The 24,950-nt window shown below is 37.7% G+C and overlaps 2 protein-coding genes across 4 annotated transcripts in view; one reads left to right on the plus strand and one right to left on the minus strand.

Moving 5' to 3' along the window:
* Nucleotides 1–8,862: 8,862 nt before the first annotated feature.
* Nucleotides 8,863–17,289, minus strand: nagk (N-acetylglucosamine kinase). Of its 3 annotated transcripts, XM_068222131.2 has the most exons (11): nt 17,231–17,289; nt 16,985–17,069; nt 16,793–16,891; nt 16,567–16,708; nt 16,374–16,484; nt 14,378–14,490; nt 14,199–14,286; nt 12,518–12,615; nt 12,345–12,423; nt 10,013–10,075; nt 9,491–9,712 (listed from the first exon to the last, which is right to left on the minus strand). In XM_068222131.2, the coding sequence occupies exons 1-10, from the start codon at nt 17,257–17,259 to the stop codon at nt 10,038–10,040; spliced, it is 882 nt and encodes a 293-aa protein (XP_068078232.1). In that variant the 5' UTR covers nt 17,260–17,289; the 3' UTR covers nt 9,491–9,712; nt 10,013–10,037.
* A 1,802-nt stretch (nt 17,290–19,091) lies between these two features.
* The window catches only part of dok1b (docking protein 1b), a 33,777-nt gene continuing 27,918 nt past the window's right edge, over nt 19,092–24,950 (plus strand). Inside the window, 1 exon segment of the mRNA NM_213088.1 lies at nt 19,092–19,376. Coding sequence (NP_998253.1) covers nt 19,320–19,376 — 57 coding nt within the window. The 5' untranslated portion in view covers nt 19,092–19,319.

Consider the following 24,950-nt stretch of genomic DNA (forward strand, 5'->3'; position numbering starts at 1 on the left):
AGGGCTCCCAGCCAGTTCCACATATTTTGTTGAACAAAGATCTAGTACTTGGCCAGCCATTTGCGCAGATAGTCCTAAGTCAAGGCTTGCTGATTTTGATGGTACCATATGCCGAGCATTGCTGCCGTGTTGCGAGCTTATAGCTAACTTTGTTCTGTTTTCAGTGTTTTACTTGTATTTCTGTCGTTTTCCGTGCTGGGTGTACACACTCTCATTACCTATGACAGCCACACACTTCGGGAAATTGGCTCCCTCGTTCCACATCGAAGACCGGACTTTGTTCTTTGACGACGCTCTATTTACAAACACAGCAACAGAGCCCTTTGTCTGGGTCACACAATCTTAGAGACGAAGGAAACGCAGCCGTAAAAGAGGAAAGAGAGCCGGCGTCCTCATCAGACTAATACGCCATGGATATCGACTTCCGCTCCCCACCATTCTGCTGGCTAACGTTCAGTGACTGAACAACAAACTTAGCGAGCTGCAGGCGTGCATTTGCTTTCAACAGGAAACCCAAAACTGCTGCATTATCTGCCTTACAGAAACCTGGTTATCTGCGGAGGTACCAGACACACCTATTGTACTTTCATCGTTCTCTGTGCAACGCCTGGATGGAACGAAATAACTTACAGGGAAAAGCAAAGGAGGAGGTGTGTGTTTCTTTATTAACAACTCATGGTGTAATGAGAGAAACATACACCCAGTAAGTTCATTTTGTTCTCCTGATCTGGAATATCTTATGTTTTGGTGTCGGCCATACTGGCTGCCTAGGGAGTTCACAGCTGTGATAATTACGGCTGTGTATATCCACCCTCAAACCAACACAAAGCAGGCGCTCAGGAAACTGTCTCAGGAAAATTGCTCCAAAATACTATCAACACATCACCACAAACACGCGTGGTGATCGCATTTTGGACCATTGCTACTCTCCGTTCTGAGATGGCTACAAATTCCTCCCCCGCCCACCGCTTGGCAAATCAGACCACTCTTCTGTTCTGCTCTTGCCTGCTTACAGGCAGAAACTGAAACGGGAACCACCCACCCTCAGGACATTTCAGAGCTGGACGGACCAATCGGATTCCATACTTAAGGACTGTTTTGAACACATGGACTGGGATTTGTTCTGGGCAGCTTCTGATGACGACGAAGAGAAGTGTACTCAGACACCGTTACATGCTTCATTAGAAAATGCATAGAAGATGTGGTCCAAAGCAAAAACCATGGATCAATGGTGAAGTTCGAACAGCCCTATCAGTGCGAGCTTCCGCCTATAAATCCAGAAATGCTGAGGAGCTAAACCAAGCAAACTACAACCTCAGAAAAACCATCAAAGCAGCAAAACGTCAATACAGATACAAGATAGAGGGTCAATTTAACACAAATAACGCAAGGAGCATGTGGCAGGGACTTAATTACATTACAGACTTTAAAAGTAACAAACCCGCCAATATAAACATTGCACAGACTGTGCACTCCCACAGCCGAAATTTAAAACCGCCAGCACACTCTCTGTTTCTGTAGTGGACGAAATGAGAGCTTTCCGTTGCGTGAACATCTGGAAAGCTATGGGCCCAGATGGCATCCCTGGACGTGTACTTAAAGCATGGGCACACCAGCTAGCGGGAGTTTTCATGGACATCTTTAACCTTTCGCTCTCTCGGTCTGTGGTTTCCACATGCTTTAAGACAGCTGTAATGGAGGCCAGCTAGTAAGTTCTGTGCAGGTAAACCTCACTCCTCTGACCTCTAAAGGTGCTCTAGCAACAGATGCTAGAGGCCATGGTCTTTAGCCTCCTTGTTAGAGCAACTGACTCCCATGCGGAAGGTTGCCGGTTTGATCCCAGCTCGGAGCTGGTTGGGTGGTTGTAGGACCAGCAGGGTTACATTGGTGCCGTGACCTGGATGGGAGTGAGGTTTAGGGGGTGAGTGTAACGGAGGCCAGCTAGTAAGTGCTGTGCAAGTAAACCTCACTCTTCTGACCTCTAAAATGTGCTCTAGTGACAGACGCTAGAGGCCATGGTCTTTAGCTTCCTTGTTAGAGCAATCGACTCCCATGCGGAAGGTTGCTGGTTCGATCCCAACTCGAAGCGGGTTGGGAGGGCTTTCACCTTGCACACTGCTCTGTCTCACTTGGAAAACAAAAACACATATGTGAGAATGCTGTTTGTGGACAATAGCTCAGCATTCAACAGCATAGTGCCTGCCAAGCTGGTGGTGAAGCTCCAGGATCTGGGCCTACACAGCTCTCTGTGCAACTAGATCCTGGACTTCATGTCAAGCTGCAAGCAGATGCCAGGTGGTCAGAATGAACAACATTACCTCATCCAAACTGATCCTCAACACTAAGTGCTCCACAGGGCTGTGTTCTCTGCCCCCTCCTGTACTCCCTATACACACATGACTGTACAGCCAAACACAGCTCCAAAGTCATCGTTAAATTTGCTGATGACACAGCAGTTGTGGGCCTAATCACAGATAATGATGAGACGGCCTACAGAGAGAAGGTGCACACAATGACGCAGTGGTGTCAGGAAAACCACCTCTCACTCAACATCAGCAAAACCAAGGAGCTGGTGGTAGATTTCAGGAGAGAGAAGAGAGAACACACTCCCATCACCATCAACGGGACACTAGTGGACAGAGTCAGCGCTTTCAAGTTTCTTGGATTACACATCGCTGAGGATTTAAGATGGACTGCTCACACAGACGCAGTGCTGAGGAAGGCACAGCAACGCCTATTCTTCCTCAGGCGTCTCAGCAGGTTTGGAATGAGCCCCCACATTCTCCGCTCGTTCTACACCTGTACTGTGGAGAGCATCCTGACAGGCTGTATCACCACCTGGTATTGAAATAGTACCAGCAGCAATCGCAAAGGCCTACATAGGATTGTGCAAACTGCTGGACGCGTAGTAGGAGGTGACCTTCCCTCCCTCCAGGACATCTACACTAGGTGGTGCATTAGGAAGGCCAAGATAATTATCAGCAACTCCAGCCACCCAAGCCATAGACTTTTCTCTCTGCTACCCTCAGGCAGATGGTTCCGCAGCATCCGATCACGCACTAGCTGGCTGACGGAAAGTTTCTTCCCTCAGACTATCAGGTTGATGAACTTTTAACACACCTCACACAGACTCTTCCATACCCCTCACTGCACACCATCAATATGTAGCATGCACTGCACTTTAACCAATCCATGTTTGAAACAATACTGCTAACAACTATGTGGACACCTATTCATTGTACATATCGCTGTCAATTTTACATTGTCCTGTTTCTTTGGGAGTATGCTGTTGTATTTTGTAATGTCTGTATTTTGCACTGTCATTGTATTTGCACTATCTGTATTTTTTACTGTCTGGAGCCAGCACCTAAGCTTTTCACTCATCATAGCACACATGCTGCTGAGGATGTGACAATAAAAGTTATTTGATTTTGATTTGATTTGGTAGCAGATACTGGAATCATTTCTGTTACCATTTGAGTGACAAGCTAGGGATTATGGTTGGAGTGGAGACTACAGAGTAGAATGTCTATACGACTGCCTGAGAGGGTCAGCTATTAGGCATGTCTGTTGGCTTCCTGAGCATATCTGTGAGTACTACACCCTTCTTAAAGAGCAGTTAACACAATGTTTTAGTCAGGGCGACCCTAAGCTGGCTTATTTATGTGACTGTAAACTGCATTCCAGCACAAGCTGTTGTAGACACAGGAGCTAAGGCGACAGTTATCTCAAAGACTTTGTATCAGCAGTATATTCAATGGGAACATTTAGTGATGCACAGCAACGTATTGAGTTTTTGCTCTCATACAGATTTCTCCTTGCTGTTTCAGATTTGGATCTTGGCCTCTTAACAGCTGTCACACACAGGAGTTGCTGGGCCAGTACGCCAGCCAGTCAGGCGGACTACCCTTGGATAAGAGGAAGAGGAGAGGTATCTCAATGCTATGCTGGAAGGAGTCATAACATCTTTTACTTCGGAGTGCGCATCACCTGTAGTGTTAGTACGTAAAAAAGATGGAGGTGTTCGCTGGTGTGTTGACTATAGGCGCCTTAATAGCTTGACTGACAAGGATGCTTATCCTCTCCCCAAAATCAAGGAATGCCTTCAAGTCCCTGGTGGAGTTTTGTTTCTTCTACCGTAGACCTCCAGGCTACTGGCAAATTGCAACAGATGAAATGGACAGAGCAAAGACGGCCTTCATCACTCGCTATGTCCTTTATGAGTACACTCATATGCTCTTTGGCTTGTGCAATGTTCCAGGCAGATTCCAAAGAGCAATGGCTTGTTCTCCGATGGCTTTAGTGCGAATCTCTTAATTTACTTCATAATCATCAACATCATCCTCCTAGGCAAAGGGGTCGATGAGAGCCTTGATCAACTTGTTTTCCAGTGCCTTTTTCAGCTATGTATGAAAGCTAAAGCCATCTAAGTGTCACCTGGTTAAAGGTGCAGTAGGTGATTGTCTTCAGAAACATTTTTTGCTGTGCTGGTTGAAAGTCTCTTCACAGTCCAAAAGTAATGATTACAGTAAATGATCTAAATGTGTTTATATAAATATTTATATTCTGGGTAAAGCATAAAACAAAACAAAAAATTCATCCAATTAAATATTGTTGGATTGACATCTCCCATAATTTCGATAAGCAGCTCAGACTGTCTGTCAGCAAATGTAGATTCGGACCTCTGCGCATCTGTTCACGCAGCTCGAGAGGGTGCTCGCTGCAGAGCCATTTGAGCAGAGCTGAGCTCCAGCGAGGGGGAGCATGAGCTCTCGTTCTGCCTCCTGTAAGCTGTTTTAATGCGTACACCAACCCCACCCCTAACCCTACCCCCAGTGACATCACTCGTAGAAGAAGTGCAAAAAAGGTGGAGCTCAAGCTCAAGCTCCCCCTCGCTGGAGCTCAGCTCACCCAAATGGCTCTGCAGCGAGCACCACTTGCGCAGATCCGCTATTCGCGCATACCCATCTGCAGAAGCGCCGCGTGGTCACGAAACAGACCGGGAGAAATCAAATGCTGAATTGAAACTTTTAAAAACCTGAATCAATATTGGAGTTACTTTAGCACGCTGGAGGAAGGGCCACACCATGGCTGAAGTATTACTGTTAGACAGGTAATGTTCTGTTTTCAAACTATTTTAGTCAGGCTAATTAGTTTAAGCTTATGTTAGATTGTGTTCTGTTATGAATGACTTATATGCACAGACGTGTTGTTCAGCCACTGAAATCTCCCGGTGAAAGATTGATGTGATTATTATTAGTTTCATAAGGATCCTTTTACAGCATCGATAATATCGATTTATATTTAGTTTAACAACAAAACATCAGTAAATACCGCTATTCCGCCTAACCTGCTTTATTAAGCTGAAGTTGCTTTTATATTCACATTGTGTAATTTTTGAACAATGACAGCCTTCCTATACTGTTTACCATGCTACTCTGAATATTCACTCTGAAATAGCATGTAAGTGTGGCTAAGTAATAAATGTAATTCCTGCTCGGCGCTGGCTAAACACTAACTAACTGGCGAATGACGTGAACTAGTGGGTTGTCTGCCTGCTGTTGTGACGTGGTGCGCGCGCTCGTGATTTCAGGGGGTGTGGCTTTAAATCGCAGTCCCTTCCCGCCATCCAAAGATAATATGCTAAGCTGTTAACATTTTGGCAGATCACCTGCTGCACCTTTAAAGAAGAGGTCCTTTCCTAGGCCATGTATTCAGTGTCGAAGGCATACAACCAAACCCATTTTTGATTAGTGATGTGGTAGCTTGATATTTCAGCAGCAGGAACTGGAAGACTAGTCAGGATAGAGGGAAAGATGAATGCAGCAATGCACAGAGACATCCTCAATGAAAACCTGCTTCAGACTGCTCTTGACCTCAGACTGGGGCGACGTTCCAACTGGACAATGAGCCAAAGCACACCGCCAAAATGCCAATAGATGGCTTCACAACAACTCAGTGAATGTCCTTGAGTGGCCCAGTCAGAGCACAGACCTAAATTCCATTGAACATCTCTGGAGAGATATGAAAATGGCTGTACACCTTTTTTCACATTGTCATTATAGGGTATTGTGTGTAGAACTTTGAGGAAATAAATTAATTTAATCCATTTTGGAATAAAACTGTAACATAAAAAATGTGGAAAAAGTGAAGCGCTATGAATTCTTTTCACATGCACTGTTAGTCTAGTGACTATATCAATTTATCACACTTAATATACCAAGATTGTAATCCAGCAAATCGCAGCCATATTGCAAGTGAGGTTGCTGAACATTGGAAACATCTTATCGTACAAAATACCTCCCCTCCTGGATTGTGATGTCAGCCTACTAATCGGCTACAACTGTTCAAGATCAATTATTCCCCGAGAAGTGATAGCAGCCCTATGCCATTCAAATAGATCTTTGATAGAATGTAGTAGATTGTTGATCACGCTCTGACTTATTTGATGAGATTGTGTCACCACAAAGCGGTTAAGTAGCTTTCTTCCATCACACCTGCCAACATTATACAGGTCCTTGTCAGTGACTTTAAAGTTTTAGAAGAAGAAACTGTCATAGTATCCCAAGATGATATTCTCTTTCTTCAGAGGTTGAAGTCCAGCCTAAACAAATACATTCACGGTCACTACGAAATGCCACTTCCTTTCAATGCAAGGTCGAAACTACCAAATAACAAACGATGCGCTATGGTTACACTTGATCACCTTAAAAGGGAAGATGGTGGGACACTAAGGCACTCGGCCTGCCGCCTCATGTCAACGCATGCCTCCCATCAGTGCTGATTTACAGCCATATCTCACTGCTATGAGTGTGATATTGCCCATTTATATTGTGTCAATTAATCCATTTTATTATAGATATATATATATATATAAAAAAATAGCAATGTTTTTCACTTATGTTGGTGCGATACTTTGTAGTTTGCAATTTAACATAATGAAATAAAACAAACACTCACAAGAAATACACGTACACTAGACATGAAGTTGGCGTGGACCAATGTACATTCTCACGTTAATTTCATCCAAACGTGAGCATGAAATCTGGCGTACGCAAAGTTTTTGTGGGTACACAGCGTTAATACATGAGGCCCCAGGTCTGTATCCAGACCCCTCTCTGAACTTGTGCATAAAAATTAAAGTACCAGTTGAACGATTAGAACCACGACTAATAAAAATTAAATGTCCCCACTTTGTTTGCCGATTTTTGTTTTACCCGTCTCACCAGAATGGCTTTTTTGACTTTTTTTTATTTGCATTAGTATGCTTACAATACTAAAATAAAGCTTTTCTTTTCGTATGATCTTCTTAATCATGAGCATTAAGAAAGGCTAAGATAAACAAGGAAAATTCAAAAGAACACATAACAAACAAGTGAATTTAATGCAGTGTAACACAGAACCAGCAAATCGCCAGCAACAATAAGAGTTCTTTGGCTAAGAAGCTGACTAAACTCCTTTAAAAAGGGTAGAAAGTGATTAATCTGTAATGTTTTCATAAAATCGTGAAAAGAAATAAAATTAAATGTAATATTTCAGTTTAAAGTTTATAAGACCTCAATCTTCTGACCATCAACGAACGCAAAGGGACAGAACAAGGATGTCTCTTACCCTCCTCACTTAATTTTTTGATGATTGGCCATAACTTTGTACACGCAGCAGCATCTACAGGAGTCAATGCTTTTGAAATGCACAGGTGAGATTCTTTCCGGTATGCGTTGTCTTCTTTTGCAGCCTTTCAAGTGTTGTTAATCAGGCATTAAAAAAAACAATAGGCTGTTAAGAGTTTTATGAGAAAATCAGATCATAAGAAGCTTTGTGGCCCAAAAAGTATGTCGACCCAGCCAGTTCACCCCTGACCTCATGATGATGCTTCACTGACCTCCATCCTGGTTTTGTCTCCCAACATGGTGCATAACATTTAGTGCATCACAGAGCTTGCACCAATGTCAGGTGTCTTTTCCGAATGTTCCTTGACATCAAAAACAAGCCTATGCACTACAAAAGACAATTTGTCGACGACTTTCATTGTACCATCAGTCGAGTCCTCAATAGTAATACATTTTTAGAAAGTAGCATCTTGTTTAACAGAAACTGTTTGAATGGCGTTAAAGATGTCAGTGAACTCCCCAATAGTTTCCACTTCTTGGTTATTTTAGAAAATTTAGAGGAAAGACTTTTTGCTGAACATTTTGGCAAAGGGTATCGCCAAATTAAGTTTCTCGTTATCAAAAGCAGCAGAGTGATCAGCAAGTACATCAGACCTATTGCTTAAGCCGTGCTCAACTCTGCGCCAACTTCAACAGCCATGACTGTAGCTAAATCAAGTCTTTTAGTTTTCATTTAAGAGAAAATGGGTAAAACAATGCAGTGCAGTTAATAAATTGCTTCTTATTTGAAATGAGTATGAGTTTTTTTTCTGTTTGCAAATGTTTGTTGCTACAATGGATTTGGGAAACACCAAATTGCTGAACTATGTTTGTAATGACAGAACTTGCGACCATAGTTGGCTACGGATGGTTTTGGGAAGGACAGTTCACGACAGTTTAAGATAGGTCAGTGGTGGTTTTCACAGCATTATTGTAAAAATACCAATAGTCAAGTGAGAATTATGTACAGCATGTGTTTTGGTTCCTAGAATTTGAATATTTTAATCAGGTACAACAGGTAATCTACAGTTAGTGACAAAATACAGATTGGATACTTGATTATTTAGCTTCTTATTTGATATCAGCATATGTGTAAAGTATTAGGCTACACCTGTACGTAATCTTCTTTCACACAGAAACTGCAAATTGTTACATCACACATTTACAACAATTTAATAAAATTATCTTTACCAAAATGTTTGATGACAATAAGTGCTTTTGCAAATATTTATTTACACAATAATTCCAATATATACATATATCAAAATATATAAAGTTCCCTTATTTACCAAAGACATTACATAGATCATCACAATACAAATATTAAAAAACAACAACAACAAAAAAAAATCAAACAATCATATACTGTGCATACATTAAACAGTATGGATTCAAATAATTTTGAAGTCTATTTATATTATGCTATTAGTGGCATGCAAAATTTTGTGAAATCTGTGAAAATGTTAAAAAAAAATAAGTGAGATCAGAACAAATGCATTTTTAGTACTGTTCCAGAGTAAGATGTTTAAAAATAGTCCACAAGATGAAAAAAAAAAAGAAATTATTCAAATAACCTATTCTACAAGTTTGTTTGTTTTTATACAGTGTGTGATTACTTGGATGATCTTGGAACTTTTTTTACTTCGTGATAGATGTTTATAAGGACCTCATTTGAATAGTTAAACTACCTCCTGTCCTACAAAAGAACAAGAAAAAATATCCTTCATGTCCTGAAGAATCTATATAAATTACAAAACTGAATGATACAAAATGGGTTTGAGAAACAGCACCCCCAAAAGAATAGTGTGTATTAGTGTAAAAACAGGAAGTTTCTACTTCACTTAATCAAAATAAAACTGAATTCAAATATCATCACTGAGTGAAGGTATGGCTGAAAAACATATTGACATTGGCAGAGTAGTCCAGAGGAAGGGTGGTTCCTATGTTCTTTGCCCCCATTTTAGCTCCACCCAGAGCAGAGGACTGACGTAAAGTAAGCAGACTGTACTTCCGGAAGTGACTATAATCATGAGACTGAGCCTGTGAGAGGACCTGAGTGAAACCTGTGGAAAAAATAAAATAAATAAAAACACATTTACAACTGGATGTGAATGTCAGAATTTATTCACCCTTCACTTGTTCCAAACCAATATTGAGTTTTGTTTATTACAGAAAACAATGTTCAATAACCTTGAAAATCTGTAAACAAACACTGATTTCCATATATATATATATATATATATATATATATATATATGAATTCATTTCATTCAAATTTATATTTGCTTTTTCCATACTGTCCCAACTTTTTCTGATTTGGGATTGTATATACAGTGGGGTTGGACAAGGAAACTGGCACTGGCCGATTTAGTCCTGGAAGCTTCATAGCTAAATTTGACCAGCCTGGTAGCCAATCTTCACTGATTCTTCATTCCAGCAGTAAGAGGAGAGTGTAAAGGTTTAATTAGATTTTATTATAAATACTCTTGATTAAACAGAGAATAGCACAGTTTTGCATAAAATATTGCAATGCAAACAACATGGGTGACATATTAGAGTTCAACAGAGGACAAATACTTTGTGTCTCGCTATTGCCTCTGTGACAAAATGATTCAAACATTTTATCCTGAAGGCAGTGTCGTGTATCAGGATGATAATGCAACAACAGACACAGCAAGACTGGTGACAGAGTGGATTGATGAATGTAAAAGGTAACATCTCCCATGGCCTGCACATGTACCAGAAGTAAATATTATTGAGCCACTTTTGGTGTTTTGAAGGAGAGAGTCAGGAAACATTTTTTCCCCACCAGCATCACGTAGCAACCTGGCCACTATTCTGCTAAAAGCATGGCGCAAAATCCCTCTGGCCACTGTGCAGGACTTGTATCTGCTATTCCCAAGACAAATTGCTGCTGTGATGGCTGCTATTCACAGATAGAGAGAGAGGGGTGAACGGGGACACTATTCTTTGTAGACTAAAATCTAAATCAAATCAATACTATTAATTGTAAAGAAGGTATGTTTTTAATTGGAAAATAAAACACATTTTAAGGAACTTTTTGTCTTTTGTCTTTAAAACATTTGTCTTAATGTTTTTATTTATTTATTACATTTTTTGTGTCATTAAGTATATCTCTCTAGTTTAGCCTCTCAGCTTTTGAAATCAACGTAAAGGACGCTCTCAGACCCAGAAATTGTGCATGATTATTTGAATTTATATTACTTTTTGGTCCATGTTTTTTGGCAGCTGTTGTGCTGCCACCTATGGGGCATACTAATAACTGCACTGTAGGAGAGCCAATATCAGCTGAACCTAATCATCAAGCATGCCAGTGAGTAGACAGGCTTTTTTTTTCAATTCCAAGAATGCAGAGAACACACTTGTGTTCTAGTGGAGAGTGGTCTTCCCAGGTCACCTCGGGAGAACGAACTCGGAAGACCGCGAGAACGGAGAACACGTCCAGTGAGAAATGAGATGCTGCTGTTCTCCCTTGTGGTCACGTGACCATCATGTGTTTTAACAGACAATTATTTAAACATTTATACAATGACTTATTGTTTATTCCCTTTTCAATGTATATAGCATGCACAAAAACCTTACAAATATATTTTTTACAATACAAATTACAGCAAATAAGAACTCCCTTATGGCTTTATTAAAATTTCATGTCTTAACGATTATTTTTAGAAAATCGCTTGTTCGAGCCTCGCCTGGGTCAGTGGAGTTTGCATGTTCTCTCTGCGTTTGCGTGGGTTTTCTCCAGGAGCTCCAGTATTCCCCACAAGTCCAAAGACATGTGGTACAGGTAAATTGGGTAAGAAAAACAATGGTCCCTAGTGTATGTGTGTTAATGAGAGTTTATGGGTCATTTAAGTTGAACTTTAAGTTAAATTATGTCTAAACTTTAATAATAAAACGATGGGGTTCCCACCTCCTTTATTCAGCCGCAATGACTTCTGGAACTTGAGCCAGTTTGGTGCTCAAGTCTGCATCTGTGCGTCCTAGATATCAAGAACACGGGCAGGAACTTTCAGGCGTCCTCCGTTCTTGAGTATTGGAACTAAACTTTGGTGGTTGATGATGCATTACACGAGAACACAAAGATGCAAGATCGCTTAGGAACGCATATTGCTGTAGCAGAGGCCCTACACCATTCTAATGAATTATTGTGGTCTAAAATCAGGCGTTTCAGTTTCATTGTCCAAAATCTGTGTTTTTTTTCCCCAAGCTAATCATTAAAATATTGATAATAAATTTGATTCTATAATACATTGCAATATAATTTTGGAAATCAAACAGTTAAAATAAAATTGCTGTATTATTACTACCATTTTCCACATCTATTGTCAAAAATGCAATTCTTGAATGTGAGATCAATTATAAAAACCTTTTCCTAATTTGCAATGAGGAAGCAAGCTTTTCTCTGTAAATGGGTTAGGACTTCGGATTCATAAGCATATGATTACAAATAACAAATGGCAGTAAATGGTCAAACTACTTGTGCTACAAACTGGTGAGTTAATGACAATACATTAAAATCAAAATAACATGCTAAGATAATACAGCAGTTTTGTATGGCTAAAAATCAGTGGAAGTGTATGAGACCCAGAATCTTCACACATTTACGTTAAAATGGCCACAACTGCTTTTACGTGAAAAATAAAGTGGAAAAGGAAGTTAAAAAGCACGCACCAGATTTCATTAGTTCCCAGCTGCGCCACACTGAACCGACACACAAAACAGGCAAGCCAAGTTCACCACGAAACAGATCCTGAATGATCAAGACATGACAGTTATTAAATGACAAGAAAAAGAAACTGCAAGTAAGAACTGATGTATTTCTATTTTTGTGATAAATTTTGGACCTGGTGTACTTCAGGCAGGACAGCTACAATGTGCTGTGCAAGCACTTTTCCAGCTTCTCTGAACACATGTTGGCACAAAGCATCCCCAGCATTCCCACCTGATGCAAAGACAAACACAAAAAGTCATAATATGTGGCAAACCATACACATACAGTGTATCTGTAAAGTATTCATAGCGCTTCTCTTTTTACACATTTTATGTTACAGCCTTATTACAAAATGTATTCAATAAATTTATTTCCTCAAAATTCTAAACGCAATACCCCATAATGACAATGTGAAAAAAGATTAAAAATAAAAAAACCTGAAAATCACATGTACATAAGTATTTACAGCCTTTGCCATGAAGCAGTAAATTGAGCTCAGGTACATTCTGTTTCCACTGATCATTCTTTAGATTTTACAGCAGCTTAATTGGAGTTCAACGGTGGTAAATTCAGTAGACTGGACATGATCTAAAAAGGCATACACCTGTCTATATAAGGTCCCAGGGTTGACAATGCATGTCAAAGCACAAACCAAGTATGAAGACAAAGGAATAGTCTGTAGAACTCCGAGACAGGATTGTCTCAAGGCACAAGGCTGGGGAAGGTTACAGAAAAATTTCTGCTGCTCTGTAAGTTCCAAAAAGCACAGTGGCCTCCATCATCTGTAAGTGGAAGATGTTTGGAACCCCCAGGACTTTTCTTAGAGCTGGCAGCTATCCAAGCTGAGTGATTGAAGGAGAAGGCCCTTAGTCAGGGAGGGGATCAATAACCCGATGGTCACTCTGTCTGAGCTCCAGAATTCTTCTTTGAATGGAGGTGAACCTTACAGAAGGACAACCCTCTTTGTGGCAATCCACCAATCAGGCCTGTAGGGTAGAGTGGCCAGACAGAAGCCTCCCCCCATGGAATTTGCCAAAAGGCATCCAAAGCATTCTCAGACCATAGGAATCAAAATTCTCTGGTCTGTTGAGCCAGGCATTACGTTTGGAGAAAACCATGCACCGCTCATCACTAGGCTAATACCACCCTTACAGTGAAGCATGGTGGAGGCAGCATCATGCTGTTCGGATGTTTTTCAGCAGCAGAAACCGGAACACTAGTCAGGACAGAGGGAAAGATGAATGCAGCAATGTACAGAGACATCCTAAATGAAAACCTGCTTCAGACTGCTCTTGACCTCAGACTGGGCCGACGGTTCATCTTCCAGCAGGACAATGGAGTGGCTTCACAACAATTTGGTGAATGTCCTTGTTTGGCCCACCCAGAGCCCAGACTTAAATCCTATTGAACATCTGAAAATGGCTGTACACCGTCGCTTCCCACCCAACTTGACAGTTAGAGAGGTACTGCAAAGAGGAATGAGCAAAGATTTCCAAAGACAAGTGTGCCAAGCTTCATATTCAAAAAGACTTGATGCTGTAATTGCTGCCAAAGGTGCATCAACAAAGTATTGAGCAAAGGCTGTGAATACTTATGTACATGTAATTTTTATTTTTAATAAATTTGCAACAATTAAAACATATATTTTTTACATTGTCATTATGGGGTATTGTGTGTAGAATTTTGAGGAAATAAATTATTTTAATCCATTATGGAATAAGACCGTAACATAAAAAAATGTGGAAAAAGTCAAACGCTATGAATACTTTCAGGATGCACTGAAAATTCACTGTAGACATAATGCAGCAGCATACCTTCAGCTAGTTTCCTACAGAACCCTGCGAAGTGTGACTTCTGAAAGTTTCTGTACAAATGAGGAAGCATCCCCATCAAATCTGAAACCTGGGGATGAACACATGAAAACAAAAGAGCTTATCAATTCCATTATCAAATTAAGCATAAGATATAAATCAACTGAATAAATAGTTCTAACCTGAAAATAATCCTCCATGGCCTTCTTAACATAGGTGATATCATGAGGGGATGTGACAAGATTATCTCTTGCATCAAAAACGGTTTTGACAGCCAAGTGAGAAATCCAGTATGCTACCAGAAGAGATAAAGAGCTACCTTAGGCTGCATTCACATTTAGAAATAACATTTGTCTTGTGTGATCAGTTTAGAAATATCTGATACAGAGTACTGATCCCAACAGAGTGTTGATGAGTAAAATTAAAAATGAATAAATACTACAAAAATAGTCTGGGATCTGTCATTTTTTTTACAGAAATAAACTAATTGTTTGTTGAAAAGTGACAGTAAAGATGGCTTTTAATTTAGATTAGGTTTACATTTCTAATAAATTGTTTTGTTCAACAACTTATAAAAGACTCCTGGTTTTCACAACATTAACAAGAAGCTTAATCATTTTAATGTAAATAATGAAAAGTGTTTATCACCAAATCATAATATTCAGTAAGATTACATCTATACGTATATATAAGATATACAGCTAACCTGCTCCAGAGCAGGTTTTATTCTGGGTAAGAGATTACAAACCTGGTTAAAACAAACAAACAAACAAACAAACAAACAAACAAACAAACACACACACACACACACACACACACCACACACACACACACACACACACACACACACACACACACACACACACACACACACACACACACACACTAACAATACCACATGGAACAAAAAAAACGATACTACGATTTTTTTTAGCTCCAAAAACGATACTAAGATTTTTATTTTATTTTTTTATGCTAAAAGCTTTTGTCAAAAGATTTTTTTTGTTGTTATAATTTTTTATAATAATTATGTTTGTTTATACTTTATATATGTTCAAACACTTTCAATTAAGAGTGAAATAACATTTAATTTATAAAGCTTTTAAAATCAATCTTATGAGCTGTTTGTGAACCTACATTATTAGAATAAATGATTAATTTCCAACATCAATTTTTCAAAATTCTGTAGCAGTGTTCATTTTTGCCTTGTTAATTTGTTTACATTTTTTATAATTTTGATAATGATATCTATTGATCTTCAACAGAGAAACAAATTGTTCTGACTCTCTAATGTCTTGTGGGATTGGCTGTTTACTGCATGTCACACTTTCGTGTGTATGCGCTCCAAGTGGTAATTGTTAAACCTGAGTTAAACCGAGTTGACAGAGAACATTTATATCAAAGATGAACAAACTAGAGCCCGCTGGCCAAAGTTGGCCCATGCTAACCTTTTGATTTGGCCCACCATCCCATTTAAGAAGAGAGGGAGGATGATAGGCAGGTGGTTATTGTGAACATCTTTGATGGATATTGTAATTTTGAAATTAACATAATCTTTTGATTTGTAAATGAATCAATTTATATTTAAATAATCATATCATTTATATAGCATGGAAACTTAATGTAATAATACATTTTGGTATTCAGCAGTGTAATTAGGTAATGAATACATCATATTTTTTTCCCTGGGTATTATATTCTAAAGGAGCATGGAATTGAACCAGATTTTGGTACACACCCAAACAAACAATACAAACATAAATATTAAAACAAAAACAAACAAAAAAATATGAAAAATATGTCAAGCCAACAGCAGCTTTATAAATGCTTTCTGAGAAAAATGGTGACATGTTCAATACTTATTTTGCCCGCTGTATTTACCCACAGCCCTCATTCAAGTTTGATTTTTGGCCCTTTATAAGAAAAAGTTTGGGCACTCCTGGTTTATATCAAGTGTTGTAAAACAATTTACCCTGATCTCAACCAGATCCAAACCTTTATTGGGTTTGTCAATTTGAAACTTACTCTGCAACCTGGACTACTAGACTCAAGGCTGTTAAAATGACGTAAATTGGACCAAAGCCTTAGAAAGGAATTTATTTCTAAGATAAGATATCATCTATCAAAGATAAGATACACTGCTATACTGTCAGTTGATTTCTCTTTTTGTATATTTACCTGAGCCCTCATCACCCATCATGTGACCCCACCCCCCACAGCCAATCTGTGTGCCATCTGGATTCACCAGCTTACAGTTCGAGCCAGTGCCTGAAATCACCACTATACCTCCTGCGATAAAAAGACAGAGAAAAGAGTTACTATGGAAATTAGCCTCTGAAACGTACTTTGAGTTGTAAATACAACACAATACCATAGTCGCTGGCAGTTGCCATTGCGCCAATGGCATCGGTGGTAATAAAATAGCTTTGGCTCAGTTTAGGGTATCTCTCATGCATGTCATCAATCAGCTTTTGGATGGCAGCCTTCTGCTCTCCACCACTCAAAGACATACCCTTTAACACAAAATGTAGACAACGTCAGAGCAACCTGGTGAACATCAAAACGTGTTGAGTATGACTGACTGTGTATTGCCTCACCAGTGAACAAATTGGTGTGTCCGGGTCCAGCCCTGCCTTAATTTTAGCACTCTGGACCATTTCGTTGATTCCACTGATACAATTATCAACGCCAACCAACTACAAAAGAAAAGAAAATGTTGTAGGCACATTTACGTTTACATTTGCAAACGTTACTTCGGTCGTGTTGTTTTCAAATGTTTCACATCTCACCCAATGATTGGTACATGGTCCATCTGTCTCAGCAAGGATATCACCCTCAGCAGAAACCAGAACTGCTTTAGAGTGTGTCCCACCACTGTGATTCAAAATAAACAACATTCGTTTCTCTAAAGCTATTGCCATCTTATCTTATTGTCAACGACTGATAGCAAAAACGTATACTAGCGTATTTGTGTTCAAAAGACATTCAAATGCATAATATCCATTTTAATAATAACAATTTAGTCAAAAACTCACCCCTCCACTCCACCGTACACTGCACTCATGTCTCTCCAACTTCCTTTTCTTAGTCACATGACCACTCACAGTCAGCTGCCTAGATTCAACTTCCAGCTCACGGACTTTCACACCCCGTCAGGTTATATTTAACATTGACATAAAAAACCTGGACTTACAACCAAATTATATTTTTTTTATGTATATAAGAAATGAGATAACATTATACATATATGTATTTTTTTATATTTTCTAAAATTAAATAAATATATATAATTAATTATTCCCCAAATGAAAAAATACCCTTTGCACAATCTTGCCAACAGATGGCAGCATTATCAGCCTAAATGGATCTTTATTTATTTATTGGAGGAAACGGGTAAATAACTATATTGGCCAATTGCATGTCTATTTTTATTTATTTAGATTTACATGCGAACAAAAACAAAACATACCTATGCAAAAACATAATTTCCTATTTCATGTAGCCTAACTGTTTATAAAATGTCAAATAAATAATAATTATATGCTTTATTTTATTTTGTGAATTGTGTAGATTGTAATTTTCATGCAATTATTTCATAAAATAAACAAGTCAGTCCAATGCATACATGGCTATATTGAAGCTACATGCATGCATGCACACACACACACACACACACACACAACACACACACACACACACACACACACACACACACACACACACACACACACACACACACACACACACACATATATATATATATATATATATATATATATATATATATATATATATATATATATATATATATATATATATATATATACATATACATACATACATACATACATACCAATATTTTACAGCCTATGATACATACATATATACATACATACATACATACATACATACATACATACATACATACATACATACATACATACATACATACATACATACATATATACATACATATTGTACATTTGCCATTGTGTCTCAACTTTGTGTGTTTTTATCTGAGAAATAAAAGGGGGTCTGGCTTATGGCTGAAGTGCTGTAAATTGCAATCAACTAAATGCTGTAAATTATTACCTAAGAGTACTACCTACAGTTGAAGTAAAACTTTATCTCTCCTGTAATTTTTTTTATTCTTTTAAAGCATATTTTACAAGTTATGTTCAACGGACCAAGGACATTTTGACAAAAATATTCAAAAATGTTTAAAACAGTTTTTAAGGTCAATATAATTAGATCTTTGGCTTTAAAATTATGGCATATTGCTGACTTCAGCTTCCAAAATATTAGACTATACTTGACCTTACACCAACTTCATAATGATAATATTAACTAGTGGGATTTGCATAAACAATATTTAATTTCTAACAGGAAAACAAATTGATTACATTTGCAAGATACATATAGTATTAGATCAAGTATACAAGAAAAATAAACTAGGCTTGTTGGAACTTTAATTATGCAAACGAATATGTGATCAAACTAAGTAGGCTAGAGCTCGAGAAAAGGACGGATGAAATGCTTAGACCAAACAGTGGATTCCATTCTAAATATAAAAAGTCAATAGGACACTCAGGATTTGCCAATAATAGGACCATAATTGTTGTGTTCAAAAGAATGATTCAGGAATCGTATACGTTGATGTACAAAATGCATAAAATTATAATTAATTAAAACATATTAATTAAATATAACATTAATTTCGCAAAGCTGTTATAACTTGCAAGAGAACAGTTGAAGGCCTTAGCTTTGACTTGAGTAGGTGGGAGGAAAGGCTGTGGGCGCGCGTTTCCTCTTTCGAGAGGAGAGAGAGAGAGAGAGAGAGAGAGAGAGAGAGAGAGAGAGAGAGAGAGAGAGAGATCAGCAATACGGGCAACGTCTCAAAACGCAGGACCAGCAGCATAAAAACACTATTTTCTAACACTGCGCAGTCTCTGTCCTTACAATCATTTAACACTTAGAATAATCTTAATGTTTTCCGTCGAAACGCACAAGAGCCAAAAGTTTGTCAAGCGGAAGTTCGCACTGTAGGAAATCGGAAAAACTCAAAAGAGCGAGAAATATATTATTGTCGTTTATCTTGCTGTTCAGCTGAAAATATTTATAAAAATGGACAGTCATGTTAAAGAGGGACAACTATACGTCCAGCATCAGAAGTTTGGAAAGGTAAGTGCTTGCCTAACGTAGTATTTGAAGCAATGACAGATGACGATGTCTTACATTATAAACAGGGTTGCAGTTACGCACATGTGCCAAGTTCTTAGAGATGCAGTTTCTGTATTTAGGTTTACAGTCATAGAAATGTGTGTTTGTGTGTGTATATATATATATATATATATATATATATATATATATATATATATATATATATATATATATATATATATATATATATATAAGTATCCTTACAAATGTTAGTTTTGAGTTATTAACATTTTATTTTTAATTGGTGTTTATAGTTGGGATACTAGTAAAAACAAACAAAAACACTTGACAGCCATTTGATTTCAAATGTGACCCAATTTTTCTGATATAGTAAATTGACTTTCAAAATTGTCCTATGGGTTGATGAAAGGTTATGATCCAAATCAAATGTTGACCACTGTATATATTAGACACACAACACCATAGCCGAGAGTTTAGAGACCTGGACAGAAACATTCATATGTCATATAGAAAATGATAGTGGAACGAGGATCGAAATTATTGTTGTTTATTTTATAACAATTATACTTCATTAACTATATATAACATTAACAAGTATATTAAAATAGTTTCTTAAATAGTAAGAAGCAGTGACTCTTCTATTTCTTCCTTTATTGCGTCATGACATGAGATGGTCACGAGTCCATCAGACACATGTGCCACAACACATCTTTACATTTCAGCTGACTGCATGCTGTCTGTTTTTGTGACTACACAAACACAGACTTGAAGTGTGATATCTAACAACAACCAAGTGTATCTCATATTGTACACATGCATGGCTAACTGTGTCTACAATTTCCACTGTTGGTTGTCCATATGCAATGGAAAATGCTACAGCACAGACACAGATGCATAACCACAAAAGGCTCTGTTTATTTTCTCTCTAACTGAATATGCAAGGCACATATTTTTGTCATTCTTATGACATTGATATAAGTCATATGCCTTCGGTCAAAGCTGTACTGGATCAAAAACATTTTGCTGGAGCAATGGCTTGTGATTAATTCATTATTCACTTCCTGTCTGTCGCTATCTGAAACGTCTTTGTGATATGGAAGTAAGCAAATTATGAGCACAGCCACAGCTACATATCTTTACCCCCATGCAGCAGCAGACTTTCAAATTGAGCATAATGATCTTTATTGCTGCCACTGTTGAAGTTTTACTCATATTAGTAGCACATTAAGGTTTTGTAAAGTTCATAGCTTATTTTCTACAACTAAATAGCCAAATACAAGGAACCCTGTGAACAATAGCACTGGTAGTTCATGACTAAAAATATACTTGTGCACATGATGATGGTTCTTTACATGCTGAAAATAATCTCACAGTGTGACAGCTGAATATCATGCAGAATAACTGGTTTAACATATTAGAATAAGTAATACATTACTAACATAATGTTACACATGCAAGAGTGAGTAAACAGGATTACAATTGTACTGTGAAAATTATTTTTTTATTCTGCACAAGCGTACAAGTGTCAAATACTGACATCAAAAAGCATAGTTCTTGGACAAACAACAAAGATAACATAAAAATACTGTATTTGAAAGTAGATGTGTTGTGTCTAACATCTCCTGTAGAGCAGTGGTGAGGCTACATACCGTTAGGGCCAGGGTGGCACTGGCCCACTCTGATTGAAAGCTGGCCGACCCAGACAGAAATATTTTAAAGCTGAAAACATGTAACTGATGTAAGGAAGGTAGTTATTGTTGATGATTAACATTAACCCTCAGTTATTGTAAGTTTATTAATCAAATTTAAAGTCCCCCTATTGCACAAAAAAGGGATTTGTTAAACTGTTGCTCTGCACTTTGTGTTGATAAGTGCTTTTGTTTTTAACACAATTTGACTCCACCAGCTCTTAAAACAGAACTAAAAGTGCTGTCCTGCAGACTAGGGCTGAACGATTTTGGAAAAATCTGATAACGCAATATTTTATTTTTCTGCGATAAATAGTACAGTAATAATACAGTGATTCAATACAATCCTGGTTGTGGATGAACACATTGGGATATCGATGCTGAAACAATATATTTTGCAGCTCTACAGAGGACTTTTCTGATTTGCTGGTCAAGGACATTAGTAAGTTATAAAATGACATGAGTATTATGAGAGAGGAATATTATTATATTAATCTGGTTTAACTTTTTTTCAGCATCAAATGAAATCCCTTATTTTGGTAGTTTCATTGTAACGTAGTAGTGTAGTGTAGTAATCTTGTTTAGGCAATCATTTGAAGTTTTACATTACAAAACTGAAAAAAATATAACAGAAAATATGTTTATCTTATTTGCAGTGTTGGGGTGCAAGTAGTTCAATGTTCAATGCAAATTTTTAAGGAAAGTAATGTGAAAGCATGTTATTTCTTTATTCATATTCTTTTATTAAAGGGCACCTATGGAGAAAAATCTACTTTTCAAGCTGTTTGGACAGAAATATGTGTAGGTATAGTGTATAGGTGGTCATATTGGGGTGATATAAAAATTTTTTTTTTAACAACATAAAAACGGTGGACCAATTGGAGAGGTTTTCAGACCGACTGCAACTTGACGTAGGAGTGCGGTCCCCTCGCCCACCCAGTTGATTGACAGCTGCGTAACATGTCCCGGTAGTCATGCGTATAATCAGATCAACAAGAGAAGATGAGATTAAACTTAATTTTTTTTTCCATAAATGGGCTTAATTAAGTATACTTGTACTTCATGTAATCAAATGTGTAAATTATTTGGTTGCATTTAGATTGTAAAACAGTGCTGTTTACTGTTCAACATTCTTCACTGGTGATCATTACCAAAGTCCCTTTATAGTAAATCATTTCACTCTGCGGCCATCTTTGACACGCCTCTCGGCTAGTATGCTCGGGCATTCTGTTTGAATGGGGAAACCTCAGTTTCTCCGAAACTTGTTTGCCAAGCTTACGGTTAACCTTCATATTTGGAATCACCAATAAAATTAAACAGCAGCTGTCTCTTAAGTGTCTGTTAAGTTTTGTTTCTAAACATTTGAATCACACAAAATCTGCAATTTTTCAGGTTACCCAACCTAATGCACATGCGCACTCAAAGGGTCACAAAGATCACGACACCAACCGCCTGCCTTTATGGCCATTTAAAATGATCATTCTATGAATAATGCCTCTTCCCATCTTGCTGCTCTTCTAAAGTAATTCACAACTTGGTCTTAGTGGCAAATCTCCTCCTAAAATGACAGTGGCCACTTTGATTACAAGTTTTGAGTATTTGCTATGTCATATTACATGCTTTTGACAGGATTGACTGATGCTCAAGTTAATTTCATACAAATGACAAAACCAGAGAGAATTTGTTTTGAATTGTAGTTGTTATGTGGATATCTTTCTCATGTCTGTGAAACAAGTATTCTCTGAGATTCCAGTGCATTTGCTGACTCCAGAGGGTTAACAACATCTGGGGAAACTGTTGTAAAAATCACGCCTGGTTCAAGCCCCTCTCCTGAAAATTGTCAGCTGATGTTTGGCTCCTGTACTAAAAGGACAGGCTTCTTTTGTCGTATTGACCTTACACTTTTCCCCATTCAAAACTATACGATTGACCTTATTCTAAAATGTGGGAGTGTGCTCATTTTTGCGACTGTTTTAGAACTTCTAATTCAGTTGCCTATGGTAGAAGTGCCTAGAAATAATAAATGGCTGAAAACAGTCAAACTACTTGCTCTACAAACAAGTGTGTCCATGACTATACAAACAAAGCAGAATAATATGATAATAAAATAGCTTGCAAAATCAAGCAGCCTAACAAGCTGTTTTTAACATCTAAAAAGTAAATGGAAGTGAATGAAACTGGATGTCTTGTGCCAAAGAGATTGGAATGGCTGCGGCCTGCTTGTATGCGATGAATAAGGTCAACAGTCTGTCATTATTGATTTGTATGCACCACCTACTGGGGGAAAATGATTTAGCATTCATATTCTGCAAAGCTTTGTTTAGCAAAATGTTTTCTACAGGGGTGATTATTGCAGCATTTTTTCACAAGTCAAGATATGTTTAAAATTATGTTTTAATTCGTAGTTTGAAATAAGTCTAAATTCAGTTAAAAATAAATCTAGTATCAGAATCAGTTTAAGAGATGTGTATGGTGATATATTTATTGCAGAATAGCAAGGTCAGTTTTCTATTGGCCTCATGACAAAGTGAATGAATTTGGATTCAGCACATTTTTTGCAATTCATTTGTTTACTTAGCAAAATGAGCATTGGTAACGTAAAATTGTCTTCAGTTAAATCAATTATATTATCAGAGATCATAAATATAAGAAACTAGTTATTATACATTTAGTTTAAGAGTAAGTGCTGAGGTCAAAGTTTTTGAAGGAATATTTATTGAATTTATTATTTTACAAATTCATGAAATTATTTAGGGAGGCATGGTGTTGTGGTGTTAAGACTGTCACCTCAATGGAAGAAGGTTGCTGGTTTGAGTTCATGCTGCCATTTCTGTATAGTTTTTGTTCTGAGTTTGCATGTTCTCCCTGTGTTTGTGTAAATTTCCTCCTGGTTTCCCCCTCAGTACAAAGACAATCAATATGGGTAAATTGGGTAAACAAAATGAGAGTGTATGGGTGTATCCCAGTACTGCGTTGTGGCTGGAAGGGAATCTGCTGCTTAAAAACATATGCTACTTGGTGGTTCATTTTGCTGTTGCGACCTCCTAATAAATAAGGGGCTAGACAAGGGTTGTCTAAACTCGGTCCTGGAGGGTCGGTGTCCTGGAGAGTTTAGCTCCAACTCTAATCAAACAAAGTTGAACCAGCTAGTCACGCTCTACTACTAGTGATACTACTATCTAGACATGATTTTCTCAGGATTTTTAGTTTCATCCAGTGTATTACCCTGTGTATTTGTAAGAGAGGGCAGGTTTAATTAGGGTTTGCCCTTATATGGAGAAATATAGAGATGTCACCACAGATTTGTTCTGATACTGCAACAAGGTCTCTCTTTTGTCACTGTGTTTAAAGGGTCATGAAACCCCCCTCTTTCAGTTCAAGTCCACCTTAGACTTTTTACAAAAAAGTCTAAGGTGGCAGAAGGGAGGAGTGGGAGTGACCAACAGAGAAGGGGAAAATAAGGGAAGCGAATGCATCGATGTTAGTTGGTTCACAAAATCAGACTAAAAAAAATCAGACACAAAATATGAGGAGATTTTATAGTTTACAAAGTTAAAATGCAAAGAAATAAACAGTGAGTAATTTAATGCCCTGCTACTTATACAATAGGTTATTTGCAGGCCCACACAGAATCTGTACGTCAGAATTCTGCAGATTTTTTGCCCATCATTTATTCTGTTTATTTACTTGTGTAAATGTGTGTAAATTTATATTTATTCAGTTTTTAAAATGATTTCAGTAATATTTCTGACTAATATGAAAATTTTCATGAGATTTATTTACAATATAGTTCGTAAAGTAATATTTTTCTGTCTTTTAGTAGATATATTATTGGATTTTCATTGTAAACATTAAATACAAGTTAAATAGGTATTATTGTTTATTT

The sequence above is a fragment of the Danio rerio genome, chromosome 7 (genome assembly GCF_049306965.1).
Source record: "Danio rerio strain Tuebingen ecotype United States chromosome 7, GRCz12tu, whole genome shotgun sequence".
NCBI lineage: Eukaryota > Metazoa > Chordata > Actinopteri > Cypriniformes > Danionidae > Danio > Danio rerio.